Below are 16,743 nucleotides of genomic sequence, written 5' to 3'. Positions count from 1 at the left end.
ATGCTAGACAGACAGTGTCACCAGGCACACTTCCAGGAGCCCCGCACGAAGGGGTGGTTGTTTGACACACTAGTCACCCCTGCTTTGATGTATGCTACAGCAGTACGGGCACCTGGGCTCGCCACCTCCACATGGTCTCAGATAGAGAGGCCTCACATTCTCATGCTCTCACGGATGATCCGCACCAAACCCTCCGCCCCACATGACATTGTCCGGACGGAGTTTGTTGCACCTCCTGGCTAGTAGAGGCCCTCTTCCAGACGATCTGCTTCATACAGAGGATCAGAGATATGCCATCAGATCAACTCACATAGAGCTTTTGAAGTGTCCAGGCAGCTTGCAGAGAGTGGAAATAGGAGATTGTGGTATTCACAGATGATACAGTGGCTCACTCAGCATGGTCTCAACATAGATCACCTGCCACCTTTCCAGTACGATATACATGCACCACACATCCAGCTCTCTCACAGTGAGAGGAACAGAGTCCTTCGGCAAGATTTATGGCAGCGATACACTCAAGAGACTTGGATTACACCCAGTCAGCCTCTACCGCCGAAGATGCTATACTACAGAGATCCGTTTATGTGTATCTCAGCGGATGAATTCATACAGAGACCTGGATACATGGATGTGTACATGCCTCATAGTGCCCAAGTGGCGATTGGCCAACTCAGAGTGTCATCACGCCAACTTCAGATTGAGACAGGTAGGGCAGCACGGATCCCCAGAGCAAAGAGGATATGCAGACTATGCCAGGAGGAGGTTGAGAGTGAGGAGCATTATGTATGCAAATGCAGAGCATATAGTGTCATTAGAGAGAGATACACCACCATCTTCAGTGGACATCCCTCACTCCGCCAGATCATGGAGTCCACAGACCAGCACAGATTTGGCTAGTTCTTGCTGGAGACACAACGCCACAGAGAGACTGCTACGGACTCATACCACAGGGAGAGGTGGGCGACAGCTCCAGCTCACTGATTTCTTCCAGAGATCTATCCCAATGCCTACCCTGACACAGGACGGGGTTACACTTCAGCGCGCTGCAGACCTCCGAGCCAGACGGAGACCGAGAGCACCAGGCTACCAGACTCCCAGACTACATTAGAGGGAGATCACACAGATACGGGCTCGACATCAACACCATATCCAAGAGCAGCTAGCTCACTTACACGCACCCGGAGATCATGCTCCGAGGTATTTTTGCCTCGCCATCGCCTATGTATCACATATTACACCCCCATTATGGTACTGATTGGAGCTAGACAGATCTTCATTGCATTCTTGTATACCCTACGCATATAGGTTGCATACTGAGCCTCTAGCAGTAGTGCTCCATCCATCACACCCCCCCACTAGCTCAGTACTTTCATAGTTTATTTCATGTTCATTTTGTCCTTTTTTTTCTAGACATCCAGAAGACATTGACAGTTGTACATTGATTTGTCTCATAGGTCGAGTTCGGCCTCTAGAAGACGTTAATACAGCTTTCTCTTTCTTTGTCTCTCTCTCTCTCTCTCTCTCATAGTACATTGATTTGTCTCATAGGTCGAGTTCGGCCTCTAGTAGACGTTAATACAGCTTTCTTTCTTTCTTTCTTTCTCTCTCTCTCTGTGGATGGATTCTTTGAGATCTCGGGATACATTAGGATACACATCTCACATGCCATGCGTATCACGATCAGCCAGGTCAAGGTATCCTCCCACCGCCTTAGAGTAGAGACTGGCAGAGTTGAGGATATCCCACATGAGGAGAGGACATGCACAGTATGCATCACAGGAGCAGTAGAGGATGAGGCCCATTATATGTGGAGTTGCTCAGCTTACTACGATCCATGGTCCATGGCCCTTGGGATCTTCCGTAGATGTTAAACTAACTCTCTCTCTCTCTCTCTCTCTATGCATTATATGAGCAGGTTTTTGGGCGAGTCAGATGTCCAGGAGGTATGTCCGAGACTATTGCTAGCACCATTGGTGTGAAGCAAGGATGCCCACTTTCCCCCACGCTATTTTGGGTTATACATTGATGAGGTGGCTGACTTCATTACACAGGGAGGCGGAGATGGAGTTGATTTAGCAGGTACCTCAGTACATATTATGCTCTATGCTGATGATATTGTATTAGTGTCTGAGTCCCCAGGGGGTCTACAGCAGCATCTACATGCACTCCATGATTTCTGCACACAGAGGGGTCTTACTGTGAACCTTGGGAAAACCAAGGTTATGGTCTTTCATACATTGAGACAGGGCAGGAGTCATCTGACATTCACTCTCGCAGGATGCCAGGTGGAGGTGGTGACATCATACGTGTACCTAGGGGTTACCTTCTCTGCAGCAGCCACACGCTTTACCATGGGTTCAGCAGCCAGAGCTAGATTGACACGGCGATATGCAGCATTGGCTATGCTAGAGAGACAGTGCCACCAGGCGCATTTTCAGGAGCCCCGGACGAAGGGGTGGCTATTTGACACATTAGTCGCACCGGCATTGATGTATGGAGCAGCAGTATGGGCGCCAGGCCTTGCTACCCATTGGTGGACACAGATAGAGAGACCACAGGCCCTCATGATGGCACGCATGATACGCAGCAAACCGTCAGTACCTCATGACATTATCCGAGCAGAGTTTGTTGCGCCTCCTATGATGGTAGAGGCCATATTTCAGACTATATGCCTGCTAGACAGATTCAGAGAGATGCCACAGGACAGATTATCATACAGAGCTTTTCAGGCATCTAGACAGTTGGCTGAGGCAGGAGACAGAGGATCATGGTATGCACAGGTCACACATTGGTTCTCACAGCATGGCCTAGACATGGATCATCTACCACCATTCCAGTATGACAGGGATGCACCACATATCCGTCTCTCTCATAGTGAGAGGAACAGAGTATTGAGACAGGATCTATGGCAGCTCTATACACGAGAGACATGGATTTCGCCTACACAGCCTCTTCCACCGAAGATGCTATACTACAGAGATCACTTCATGAGTATCACTGATGATGGATTTATAGAGAGGCCTAGATACATGGAGGGCTTTTTACCACACGGCTCCCGAGTGGCTATTGGTCAGCTCAGAGTTTCATCACACCGATTGGAGATTGAGACTGGCAGAGCAGCACGGATCCCCCGAGAGGAGAGGGTATGCAGATTCTGCAGAGAGGAGGTGGAGAGTGAGGAGCATTATGTATGCAGATGCAGAGCATATACAGCCATCAGAGAGAGATATCCCATTTTATTCAGAGAGCCACATTCCCTACGCCAGATCTTTGAGGCAGCAGACCAGCGCATACTGGGGAGATACATTCTAGACATACAGCGCCACAGAGAGACATTATTACAGGCTCAGACAGCTCCAGAGGGGGGGCGACAGACACAGATTACTACATTTTTTCAGAGATCCATACCCCTCCCAGCCCCTACACGGCAGGGAATTACTCTCCAGAGAGCAGAGACACTTAGAGCCCGCAGGAGACAGAGGACACCTGGCTTTCGGACACCACGCCTATACCAGAGAGAGATGACAGAGATCAGAGCTCAGTTTCACAGAGAGGGTGCGGAGCGACTGGCTCGCTTCAGAGCACACCCAGGCATGTTCTTCAGGGAGCTGTGGACACCCCCTTCACTGATGTATACCATTTTATACCCCCAGTATGGTACAGGATGGAGCTAGCTAGGTTGCATATCATGATTGTATACTCCATGCATATAGCTTTGCATTCTCCTAGTAATAGAGCTCAATCCCCTGCACACCCAGATTCAGCTTTTTTATTCAGTACTTTTTCATTTTGTTGGGATGACAGAGGATACCCCATACATGTACTCCGATTTGTCTCATAGGCCGAGTTCGGTCTTTTGGAAGACGTTAATAAAATCTTTCTTTCTTTCTTTCTGCCCAGATCGCCTCTGCCCGCCAGTTCGCCTTAGGTCTGGCCCGCATTCCATTTCGCCTCTCTGCTCCAGTTCGCCAGTTCGCCTCTGCCCGCCAGTTCGCCTTAGGTCTGGCCCGCATTCCATTTCGCCTCTCTGCTACCCTTTCCCCAGCCACCCTTGCTCAGGCCCCCAAGGCAGCAACATAACTCTCTCTCTCTCTCTCCTCCCTGCCTGTGGGAAGGACTGCAGAGTGATTTGGAGGAATGGCCCCGAGTCTCCAACAGAAACTCGAGGCCCTCGAGATGGCAATGAAGGCACTAATCAAGGAGAACAAGAAGACATCCGATTCCAACCTCAATGAGGTGGAAAACAAACTACACAGGCACATCATAGCTCTCGAAGCACGGGTCACGAACCTCGAACAAGAGAACACGGCACTCAAGGAGGAGGTGAGTGCATTGAAAGTGGAAATGGTAGCCATCAAGAATGCTGAGAAGGAAGAAGGGGAGATCAATGACAACACTCTCACGGCCATCAAAGAAGAGATCTCCAAGGAGATCACAAAGGACATGGAGGGAAAGCTCGAAGCCAAGCAGTCAGGATGGGTCGAGGTGGTGAAGAAGAACATCCGTAAAGAAGTGAGGGAGGAGACTCAAAGGGAAGAAAACCAAATCATTCACACCACCATTGAGGAGGAGAAGATGAGGCATGCTCGCCGCCTCAACATTCGAGTCACAGGTATAGCCGAGACACCCGACTCCACTCCCGAGAAAGATGGACAGCTTCTATGCATGAAGCTCGGCTACAAGGAAGAGCACCCTCTCCCCTTCACCAAAGCATGGAGAGCCGGGAAAGACTCAACACGCAAGCGAGCCCTCATCCTACAGTTTGCAGAAGAGACGGAGAGGGTCACCTTCATGAGGAAGAGGGTCATACTACGGGGTTTAGAGGGAGCTCCCATTTTCTTGGATGATGATCTCACGAGGATGCAGCTTGAGCATAGGAGAACTTGCATGCCACGAGTCTTACACGCGACGAGAGAAGGCAAGAAGGCCTTCTATCGAGATGGTCGGGTCATCATTGATGGCCGGCCCATGGATTAGCGGTTCGGGGCCTATGGGACACAGACCAGGCCACTGACAGAGATACACATAGCGCATTATTCTACACTAGGGGAAGTATTTCTTACGGGCGACTTCAATGCCCACACACAGAGCAGACAGTGTGAGGTGTATGACTATGATGACATGGAGATCCTCCACCCTGTGGATCCAGAGGAGATAGGGGCTAGTCGGGCATCAGAGGACACTGGACCAGACACAGGACATTATGGGGACCACTTACTAGAGTTGGGAGCCAGGCATCGTCTCGTTATTTATAACGGGATGCTACAGTGGCCGGGATCAGGAGGGCTGACATGCTTCCCACATGGGGGTCATACACGGACCGGAGGCACGGTGGTAGACTACATTATGGGGTCTTTGGAGGCATCACAGCTTGTCACCTCATTCTCCATTCCACCTCGTCCTATTGGGGCAGATCATACATACTTGGCATTTTCACTAGCCGGATCACCAGTATCACCAGCCCCCCACATACCCACGCCACACACTACCATCTACTTCACACATGACATGGCAGACATATACACTGGCAGAGTAGAGGATGGGCTCCTACTCATGGATCCCCTGGCATCTATGGATACCATTACAGCCCAGCTGGCATCACTCCTACACATGGCTGCATTACAGAGCTTCCCACATCGTGTACACTCAGGAGAGCCTGCGAGACCTGGACTATGCCCCAGAACAGATGGTATGATGACGAGTGCAGAGCCCTATACTCACGGCTCCGCATACAGAGAGCCTTGGGAGCCATCACAGAGCAGGAGTCGAGGAGAGAGATGAGGAGACTTACTCGCCGCAAAAGGCGGGCCTTCGCAGAGACACAGGAGCTAGAGATCTTTCATTTCTTCATGAGTAGAGATAGCCCTGTCTCATGGCGGCACTTCAGAGAGCCCCGGACCCCGACACCTATTGCAGACCCACAGACATGGCACACATATGCAGAGGGTCTATACCATGCCCCACAGCAGCCACCTATACCTCAGCCACTGGAGCCTCGACCTACCACAGCTAGCTTCTTTACCCACTCGATGGTACACGAAGCTATCGGCCGCCTACAGCATGGACGGGCCGCCGACCATATGGGCCTGCAGGGTGAGCATCTCATATATGCAGTAGATTCTTTAGCTCCTTTTCTTGCACACCTATTTAACAGGGCACTAGCAGAGGGCTTGCCTGCGGAGTGGACGATGCACACCATTGTGCCGATTCACAAAACAGGGGATATGCTCGATCCGAGCAACTCCAGGACGGTTATGGTTGGCCACGTGCTGGCCAAACTCTATGGTGCAGTGCTGGAGCAAGAGCTTAGCTTATATGCTGAGCGAGCAGGTTTACGCTCATCAGGGCAGGCAGGCTTCAGGAGAGCTTTCTCTACCACTGACCATGTATTCACTTTGAGATGTATGATTGATCAGGCCAGAGTGAGGAAGAGAAAGCTCTATTGCTGCTTTGTGGATTTCCGCAAGGCATTTGACACAGTACCACGAGAGAGGCTCTTTCAGCGCCTGCAGTCTCTTGGCATACCAGCAGATATGACATGGGGGATCTATGCATTATATGAGCAGGTTTTTGGGCGAGTCAGATGTCCAGGAGGTATGTCCGAGACTATTGCTAGCACCATTGGTGTGAAGCAAGGATGCCCACTTTCCCCCACGCTATTTGGGTTATATATTGATGAGGTGGCTGACTTCATTACACGGGGAGGCGGAGATGGAGTTGATTTAGGAGGTACCTCAGTACATATTATGCTCTATGCTAATGATATTGTATTAGTGTCCAAGTCCCCAGGTGGTCTACAGCAGCATCTACATGCACTCGATGATTTCTGCACACACAGGGGTCTTACTGTGAACCTTGGGAAAACCAAGGTTATGGTCTTTCATACATCGAGACAGGGCAGGAGTCAGCTGACATTCACTCTCGCAGGATGCCAGGTGGAGGTGGTGACATCATACGTGTACCTAGGTTTTACCTTCTCTGCAGCAGCCACACGCTTTACCATGGGTTCAGCAGCCAGAGCTAGATTGACACGGCGATATGCAACATTGGCTATGCTAGAGAGACAGTGCCACCAGGCGCATTTTCAGGAGCCCCGGACGAAGGGGTGGCTATTTGACACATTAGTCGCACCGGCATTGATGTATGGAGCAGCAGTATGGGCGCCAGGCCTTGCTACCCATTGGTGGACACAGATAGAGAGACCACAGGCCCTCATGATGGCATGCATGATACGCAGCAAACCGTCAGTACCTCATGACATTATCCGAGCAAAGTTTGCTGCGCCTCCTATGATGGTAGAGGCCATATTTCAGACTACATGCCTGCTAGACAAATTCAGAGAGATGCCACAGGACAGATTATCATACAGAGCTTTTCAGGCATCTAGACAGTTGGCTGAGGCAGGAGACAGATGATCATGGTATGCACAGGTCACACATTGGTTCTCACAGCATGGCCTAGACATGGATCATCTACCACCATTCCAGTATGACAGGGATGCACCACATATCCGTCTCTCTCATAGTGAGAGGAACAGAGTATTGAGACAGGATCTATGGTAGCTCTATACACGAGAGACATGGATATCGCCTACACAGCCTCTTCCACCGAAGATGCTATACTACAGAGATCACTTCATGAGTATCACTGATGATGGATTTATAGAGAGGCCTAGATACATGGAGGGCTTTTTACCACACGGCTCCCGAGTGGCTATTGGTCAGCTCAGAGTTTCATCACACCGATTGGAGATTGAGGCTGGCAGAGCAACACGGATCCCCCGAGAGGAGAGGGTATGCAGATTGTGCAGAGAGGAGGTGGAGAGTGAGGAGCATTATGTATGCAAATGCAGAGCATATACAGCCATCAGAGAGAGATATCCCATTTTATTCAGAGAGCCACATTCCCTACGCCAGATCTTTGAGGCAGCAGACCAGCGCATACTGGGGAGATACATTCTAGACATACAGCGCCACAGAGAGACATTATTACAGGCTCAGACAGCTCCAGAGGGGGGACGACAGACACAGATTACTACATTTTTTCAGAGATCCATACCCCTCCCAGCCCCTACACGGCAGGGAATTACTCTCCAGAGAGCAGAGACACTTAGAGCCCGCAGGAGACAGAGGACACCTGGCTTTCGGACACCACGCCTATACCAGAGAGAGATGACAGAGATCAGAGCTCAGTTTCACAGAGAGGGTGCGGAGCGACTGGCCCGCTTCAGAGCACACCCAGGCATGTTCTTCAGGGAGCTGTGGACACCCCCTTCATTGATGTATACCATTTTATACCCCCAGTATGGTACAGGATGGAGCTAGCTAGGTTGCATATCATGATTGTATACTCCATGCATATAGCTTTGCATTCTCCTAGTAGTAGAGCTCCATCCCCTGCACACCCAGATTCAGCTTTTTTATTCAGTACTTTTTCATTTTGTTGGGATGACAAAGGATACCCCATACCTGTACTCCGATTTGTCTCATAGGCCGAGTTCGGTCTTTAGACGTTAATAAAATCTTTCTTTCTTTCTTTCTTTCTCTCTCTCTCTCTCCCCCCAAAAAAAACAAAAAAAACAAAAAAAACAAAAAAACAAAAAAGGGGGAGAGTGCAAATTACAGAAAAAGAAGAGATGTTACTTGCCCAAGATACCAACAGTGTATTCTCCATTACTTACCTCAGTAGCAGCTCCGGTACCCGGATAAAAAAGGCCTCCTTGGTATCTATGCAAAGAGATGTACAACACCTGCACATAAAAGGGCTTCGAATTCTTGAATGCCATTTTTTTATTTGGAAAAATTAAGGGTGGGTGATAGCACTTACCGATGAGTCGTAATCAAAAATCTCTTGAGTCCCATTGCCATGGTGCACATCCTGCAGAGTATAATAAACAACCATGCCTTTAATGCCTCTAAAAGTGGTGCGACAAATGTTCAGCTCTCACATTCTCAAGCCTCTCAATCTAGCATTCTTTAAAAAAACACAACATTTAACGTCATAACTTAGTGAGCATATCAGGACAAGCACCAACCATGGCTGAGAATTATCACGAGCACCTTACCCAGTCTACAATCAAGACCTTTGTGGCACCAGCTGCCAAAGCAGCTTTTGCAGCAATTGCAGCATTGTTGTGAAGGCAAAAGCCCATAGCAGTTGAATGTCTCGCATGATGTCCAGGGGGTCTCACCTGACACAGAAAAGATAGAGATTTAGCTTTATAAAACAGTGATAATTAGACAACTCATGCCATCTTACTCCTAAAACTAGCAACCAATTGAGTAGTCGAGGAGGTAACCAAAGCAAATCCGTTCAAGACTTGTCCTTTGACAACTGCTGTTGCAAGATCAACACATATGCCTGCTGCAAGCCTAGCTGCCAGAGCAGAGTGGTTGTTTGCATACGTATCTGAGGTGAAAAAACTGCCCCCCAAGGAAAACATTTTGAGAGAGAGACCATTTAGTGTTACACCCAAAACCACATCCTGCAATTTTTTTAAGGGTTTTAAGGCTACAAATATGTATGATTACCTAGCTTCATGGGCAGAGGTTGCTTCAACTGCATCTATATGAGCATGACTGTGAACCTGCTAATGCATTCAAAATTGTTATCTAGATTTAGTAAGCCAAAGAAAAGAAACTCATAGCAAAACAAAATTGAAGCTACCAAAATAGAATTTAGCAGGCTTTTATAACATAAATCAGATGCCGAAAAAGGCATTATCCTTGAGTGTACTTACCAATTCCATTTCTGCACGAGTGGCCTCTCTAGCAGGGATTGTACAACAGCGTCCAGGAAACAGACCTGATGAGACATTGTATACCAAAAATAATCACCAATTGATCTGAACAAAAGACTCTTAACAAAAATCCTAGACAAGATCAGTTTAACTTTCTTGTTGACTAGTCATGACTCACAATTGCTGTGCACTTACCAGCTATGTCTAGCCCTCCCATGATCGCACGAAGGCGGTCTGGTCTTTCTGGATGTGGATGGGATTTCATATGAACCTGATAATTGAAAAAACAAGCTCAAGTGGGTACATACATGAGAAAAACAGGTAATAGACAATGGATATACATAATAACATTGTTACCACCTCAGAATGAAGAAGCATTCTTTCATCAAAAACTATGGCTGTGGATGTCGAATCTGTCTGAGGGGACGTGTGAGGTAGTGATGTTATAACATGTTTATCTTCTAATGCACCTGCATTTGAGATTCAGCAATCAATAAGACTTGTGTATCAATGGCCAGAGAATAGCATGAACTTACCAACATCCAGTCAAATTACTACCAGGGCCAATATCAATTCTCCTCTCCACCTCAACATCATCATTCTTTTCTGGTAAGAGCATAGGTGCTAAAAACCCGCACTTAAGAATGCCAGATTCTCTGTGCTCCCCACAAAGCTTCAATATAAACACCACAACACAACCTGAGTCAGGTGCCAAGATGCTTGCTTAACCAAGCATATCTCAAGCCAAGGCCATAGCCAGAAAGTAAAATCCTACCTCACAATGAAGTCTTTCATCTGAATTGGAGTGGGTGCAATTTGTGCAGAACCACTGAATACGAGGTTCAAATTTTTCATCCGGTTCCCAATCCTCATCCTCTTCTTCATCCTCCCAATCTCCTTCATGCTCATACATCAACTTGAGATCTTCCAGATTCTGACCACCAATTTTTTGAGAACGAGCATCCTCCACTGCAAGATCCCCATTTGCACCATGAGACAGAACTGAAGGCCCCCCTTCATCCTCAGGCTTTCTGCTCCTGCCCTCGACACCATGAAACCTGCGATTAACAAGGCCTACATTCACACCAGTGCCATTCTGCTCTGCCAAACTGTTTTCTACAGCTTGTTCTAGGCAGGTCTCGCGAGTCCATTGGCGCTCGATTTTAAGCCCATTCTTGTCATCAGTAACTACACTACCATCTGCTGAAAATGAAATACTATCAGCTGAAAATGAAATGTTTGTATGATCATGAAAGATGGTAGTGATGAAACGCTCCTCTTTTACAGCCTTCCCAAAATTTCCACTCATTTTATAGAAATCAGTCTAATCGATGTCTTTAAAAAATGAATCTGGACCAAGCTGCAACATGAAGAAGAAGTTTCTTAGTTGATCTGCAGGAAGCATATTTGAATGATGCAACTGGCAATATAAGAATTAAAGTTACCAAAAAAAGTATGCATAGATTGCTGCCGACATTGTTGAGAAAATGATTCCAATAAAAGATACATAGATGCTGAGCAAACACAGCACAAGTTATGCAAAATAATTCCTTGTGTGCTCTAAAGTTTATTAAACCTGTAACTGAGCACAAATACCTTTGATGTTCTCCCAAATCTACATGTGCCACAGCTCAATTGCACGGCTCTGATGGTGCCTTTGGCTTGTTGCCTTTTTGGCCTGGTTCCTTACCTTCTTCAACTGGATCTTTAACACCTCTCATTCGGTAGCATCCAAACATCAGTTCTACATTGGAGACCCTGTGGATATTCTCACATCATATGTATACTTGGGAGCCACCTTTCTCGACCAATTTTCACCCACCACGCGCCTAGCATCAGTTCTACATTGGAGACCCTGTGGATATTCTCCCATCGTAGCCCTAGCCGTCCTCGAGAAACAATGCTTTCAGACACACTTTCAGGAACATAGCCCTAAGGGATGGCTTTTCAACACCTTAGTAGCCCCAACGGTGATGTACAAAGTCCCTTTATATGGGCCAGACCTTGGTGAGGAGGATTGAGAGATGTCAGGTCATGATGTTCTCCCACGTGATCCAGAGCAAACCATTGGTACCACACGCTATCATCCTGGCAGAGTTCTGGGCAGCCCCCCTGGTGGTAAATGCACTTTTCCACATGATGACATAGATACATCCCTTCCACACCTTGGACACCCACAAGTTAACGATGCTTGCTTGCAAAGCAAAGCAAGAGCATGATAAGAGTATGGTATGCTAGTCACCCACTAGTTCCTGACACAAGGGCTCCATATAGATCACCTACCACCTTTCCCAAACACCTAGAAGCCCCTCGCTCTGTCTCACCCATCAGGATACCAACCGGACTCTTCAATCTGATCTCAACAGCCTATACACCCACACCCCGGCACTGCCCATGAAGATGCAGTTCCACACAGCAGATGGATTCATTCAGAGGCCAGGATAGCTACACAGACATATGTCATATGCCATGTGGATCGGGATTGGCAAATCTGGGTCTTATCTAACAGCCTTCGAATGGAGACAGGAGAGCAGAGGGCATTGCCAGACAGGACAGGATTTGTAGACTTTGTTCTACAAAGATTGAGACGGAGGAGCACTATAGCTGCAGATGCCCGGCATACTAAGAGATCCGGGGAGGAATTGTGCTTGTTTGAAATGTCAAGCAGGAGCTCCTGCATCGCACTGTCAGCAGCCCCCCATCACCTAGTTCCCTCCGCCTTCCCCCCTTCCCCCTCTTCCTCGTACTGTCCCCTCGCACACAGCCCTTCACTCACCCCCCTTCTTTTTTCTCCTCTCTTCATTGTTCGCCTGCCGCCACTCTTTGCCAGTTTTCCAAAGCGGATCTCACTCATCCTGTCTACTAATGTTGCCTCCCTTCAAGCCTCCTCCCTGGTATGCAAGCTCGTCAGTAGTGGACTGACCAAGGGCTTGATTTGGAACCTCCTGCAAGCCACTTTCATCAGCAAGATTTCCAACATCCAGTTCCTGAGGAATGAGTACATCCAGTTCAGGTGGAGTTCAACTCTACCGCCTTGGCACCATAGTTATGGGAAAGGGAAACGGTGGTTGAAACGGAGAAACGCCACATCAGCAAGGGGGACACAAAATAAGGGGGAGGGGGGAAAGAAGAAGAGGGACGCCAAGCGCAAATACGACCACCTGGCCTTACGCCAAAGAACCATGGTGTTTCCTCTAGAGGCACATAAACCCACCAAATAACCCATAGGACATCCAGCCATAGCAACGTGAATATCCAACCGTGTATACAAGTATGATAACCTTAGCATCTCGTATGGCCAGCCAGTACAAAATCGAGTACAACCAACAACAGATACATGGGGAGCAAACATGGGTGTTGCTGCTCTGTTGTATGTGCTGCATAGGCAGCCAACTAGCTAGGGGCAGGCCCTAGGGCTAGCCATTTGGACTAGCCAAGCCAACCATGGTGGCTGTGCAAGGCGGCCAGGCCAAAGCGAGCCGGTTGGCTGTGAGGCACCCAAGCCACCCACACTTGGCTGTGCTATGGGTGACGCCTATGGCTAGACAGTGTCCTTGATAACACAAGGCAGAGGCAGCTAGTCGGCTATGCCTACAGCCTAGTAGGCAGTGCATACAGCAGCATGGCATGAGCAGGGAGGTAGCGCACAGTTGCCATAGCACAAGAAAATGTTGTCGATTGTGCAAGCTGGGCAGAGTCGGCACACAGGGGGCAGGTAACAGGGTAACGGGGGGAGGTCGGGTAGGTCAGGATGTGTCGTGTTAAAAAGCAAAGAGTGTTGCAATTGGCAGGAGGATTAAACAAGGAGGTGGTGTGCAGTTTAAAAACAAAAATGGCTAGCTTTTCCTTGTGCTAAAAATGGGGGCTTTTATTTTAAGCCTTAGCTTTTTTGGGAAAGCACAAAACTAAAGTAAGCAAGCTTTTTAACTCCCTTCCCATATAAATTCAGCCTTACCCTTCTTACTGGCTCATACCTGCTAGTTGTGCATGCTTGACGTGCGCCAGCTCCATGCCTTGGGTCTCTAGAAGTATACCTTGTTCATGATTAACGCCAAGCAAAGAAGATTAGGTCTAATCATGAACATGGTTCCGCGACACACGTCAACATTGGTATCAGAGCTTTAGGCTAGTTTTGAGATATTGTTGTTGTCCCCCCCCCCCCCCCCCCCCCCCCCCCCGAGAAAAGATCCTTTCATTAGTTATAGAAAAACGCCTGTAGGGCTACAAAAGATCCTCTCCTGCTCACAAGAAAAACAGAGCAGTGAACAAAACCAAGGCAGCCCGGGAGACTCTCCCTAGGTGCTGAAAAGTACAAGCATCAGTACAAAGAACTGAGGGGCTAAATCATACAATAGGAGGGGGCGAAAGCCAAACAGGTGGCCTGTAGTGCCAACGGGGGGATCCCGCGTGTAGGGTATAGAAGGCGCCGCTGCGCCAGGTGGTGTGAAAGGCCTGGCGCCGCAAGATCGCCTCATCCGAGTCGCCCCGGATGCGGTCATACTGTCCTCGCAGGGTGTGGATCAACTCCTGCCAAATCCCCCGTACAGTCTCTGCTGGTGGCTCCAGTCTCCCCTCAAAGGCCCTGAAACACCGGGCCCTCCAGGTGAACCAGATGGTGAGGCTGCTGAGGAGCTCCCATCGTAAATCCCTCTCCTGTGTCCAGCTGGTGGATGAGAAATCCGGTGACGGAACAAGGCGAGGCTGGCCCCTAATGAATCTGATGGCCTGACTGTCCTGCTCCATCTCATAGCCCATAGCAGGCCCTGACGAAGTCGACCAAGCAACGGCACCCCACGTAAACAGAGAGAGGGGGGCCAGAATACGCAGCATCCGTAGCCAAATCTGCTGTGCCTGAGGGCAATCCCATAGGCAATGTCTCTATGTCTCCATAGGGTGGCCGCATCGGACGCAGGCCGCCAGAAGACCGTTGTAGACAAGCCAGGTGCCAACTGCTGAGCCCCTGTGAGCGACCAGCCACTGGAAAGTCAAGATCCTGCAGGCCTGTCGACTAGCCCAGAGCCGGGCCCAAAAATCCTCCAGGAACTCCTGTGAGAGTCCCTGTAGCCGCCAGTGCCCCGCTGCAGCTGGAGAGACCATCCTCCTCGCCGTCAAAATATGCCGCCCCAGCCGAACAGTATACTGGAAAAAGGTGATCTCTGTCGCTGCATATGCCCATATGCGCCAATCCGGGAGCACATCTGCAGGGTCTGGGTCAATATGCCACTTCCGAGAAGCGGCGGCCACTACCCGTATCCTCTGAAAGGTGCACTCTGCAACCAAAGGCGACTCCACCTCCACTCTCTGAAGTCTGCCCTCATCCTGAATCTCATAGTAGAGGCATCTGCCATCCTCAGTGCAAGCTCTGACAGCAATCAAGATCTCCAACTGTGTAAAGGCTCCCATCCACCGTGGGGCCACTAGCTCGATAGGCGTGAACCACTCCTCTGTGAGTGCCTCCTGATTGTCATCCCTCATAATCAACCCCCCTCTGAAGTGACTCAACCTCTCCACCTGGATCTCCTCTGGGAGACTGCAGAAGGCCTGCCAGTCTCCAAGACTACGTGCTGGGCTTGCCGCCAAAGGTCCCCAGGCTAGACGAGGCCGAGGACCCAGCATATGACCCTGCTCTGTGCAAACCGCTGGGCTCCAGATGAGCGGCTGTCTGGCCCGCTCCTCAACACAAGGAGGAGGTCGCTCAGAGAGCCCCGGTCTCAGCAGCTCCCAAGCTCTCAGGATGCTCAAAGCAAATCTGTCCTCCCATCCTCTACTGAGGCTTGTCCTCCTCATCTCTATGAAGATCCATCGAATCTCTGGTGCCCAAGTGCCCCCTGCTGGGGGAGCCCGAGCCTGCAGCCGCTGCAAGAGAAGCTCTTTCCAAGGCTCAGCGCCTGGAAGCAGCCCCCGAACAATAAGCTTCCCCAATAAGGCTCTACTCTGATCGACTGGATCTATAATGCCCAAGCCTCCCTGAGCTAGCGGAAGTGTAATAACTTCCCATGCAACCTTTGCCCGGGCTGGCTGACCATCCCGCCCAGACCAAAGAAAGTTGCTGATCAGCCTCTGTACCTGGCTGATGCAAGAGCTCGAGAAAATCCAGCAAGACGTAATGTACCACATGGTCGCTAACAGCACCTGATTTGCCACCACCACCCTCCCAGCCAAGGATAGTCGAGTTGTACTCCAATACAAAAGCTTCTTCCGAATACTCAGAAGAAGCGGGGCAATCTGCTACTCAGGTGACAAATCTAGTCCAATCTGGCATCCCAAATACCGCACTGCTGTGCCAGGAGGAATCCATCTAAAACCGGGGTCCGGGCTCCATGCCGGAGTGGGAGCGCTACTGATCCAAAAGGCCACTGTCTTGCGCCAATTGATCAATGCTCCCGAAGCTGCACTAAAAACCTGGAGCGACTGCTCTGCCTGAAGAAGATTGGCCTCTTGGCCATGCAAAATAAAGCCCGTGTCGTCTGCAAACTCAGCATCGAGCAAGTCCTCCCCCCGGACTGGGAGCTAGAGTCCTCTCAAACCAACCTCCTCTACCGTCAAATACATGCTCATAGCCTCCGCAAAGAAGAGAAAAAGAAGAGGGGCGAGGGGACACCCCTGACGGACTGATCTGGTCAGCTCAAAACTCGGCCCCCGTCCTCCTGCAATCAACAGCGCCCAGGCGTAGCATAGTGCCCTCTAAGAAACCCCAATCGACTCTATCGTATGCCTTCTCAAAATCGAGAAGCATCACGACCAAGTCCTCACCAAGAAATCTAGCTCGAGCCGTCGCCTCCCAGAAGCTGAAGATGTTGTCAAGGATACTGCGTTCCTTGACGAATCCTGTCTGGGTAGCATGAATCAACTCCCCCAGGAAGGGCTGGATCCTCAAACTCAAGGCCTTTGCTAAGACCTTGTAGACAGTATTGAGGATCGTAATAGGTCTCCAATGCCGAATATCATCTGATACTCCCTCTCCCTTGGGGATAAGAAAGATCAAACCCTCTGAAAAGCTCTGT

At 49.5% G+C, this 16,743-nt stretch overlaps 1 protein-coding gene across 5 annotated transcripts in view; it reads right to left on the bottom strand.

Annotated features, from left to right (window-relative positions):
• Window positions 1-16,743, bottom strand: part of HDA15 (histone deacetylase 15) — a 112,887-nt gene that overhangs the window by 55,348 nt on the left and 40,796 nt on the right. For all 5 annotated transcript variants that reach the window (XR_015264515.1, XM_086789473.1, XM_086789475.1 and 2 more), the window contains exons 3-12: window positions 10,515-11,099; window positions 10,298-10,412; window positions 10,100-10,209; window positions 9,935-10,010; window positions 9,740-9,804; window positions 9,531-9,586; window positions 9,299-9,422; window positions 9,065-9,190; window positions 8,827-8,877; window positions 8,681-8,749 (exon numbers count right to left, since the gene is read on the bottom strand). Coding sequence is in view for 4 of the 5 variants with exons in the window: in XM_086789473.1 (XP_086645599.1) it covers window positions 8,681-8,749; window positions 8,827-8,877; window positions 9,065-9,190; window positions 9,299-9,422; window positions 9,531-9,586; window positions 9,740-9,804; window positions 9,935-10,010; window positions 10,100-10,209; window positions 10,298-10,412; window positions 10,515-11,048 (1,326 nt within the window). In the remaining variant the exon portion in view is untranslated. The remainder of the gene's footprint in view (window positions 1-8,680; window positions 8,750-8,826; window positions 8,878-9,064; window positions 9,191-9,298; window positions 9,423-9,530; window positions 9,587-9,739; window positions 9,805-9,934; window positions 10,011-10,099; window positions 10,210-10,297; window positions 10,413-10,514; window positions 11,100-16,743) is intronic.

Source organism: Cibotium barometz, chromosome 53, assembly GCF_041138505.1.
Source record: "Cibotium barometz isolate CiBa-2024 chromosome 53, ASM4113850v1, whole genome shotgun sequence".
Taxonomy (NCBI): domain Eukaryota; kingdom Viridiplantae; phylum Streptophyta; class Polypodiopsida; order Cyatheales; family Cibotiaceae; genus Cibotium; species Cibotium barometz.
Note: the sequence above shows the minus strand (reverse complement) of the source record. Positions and strands in the feature narration are given on the sequence as shown.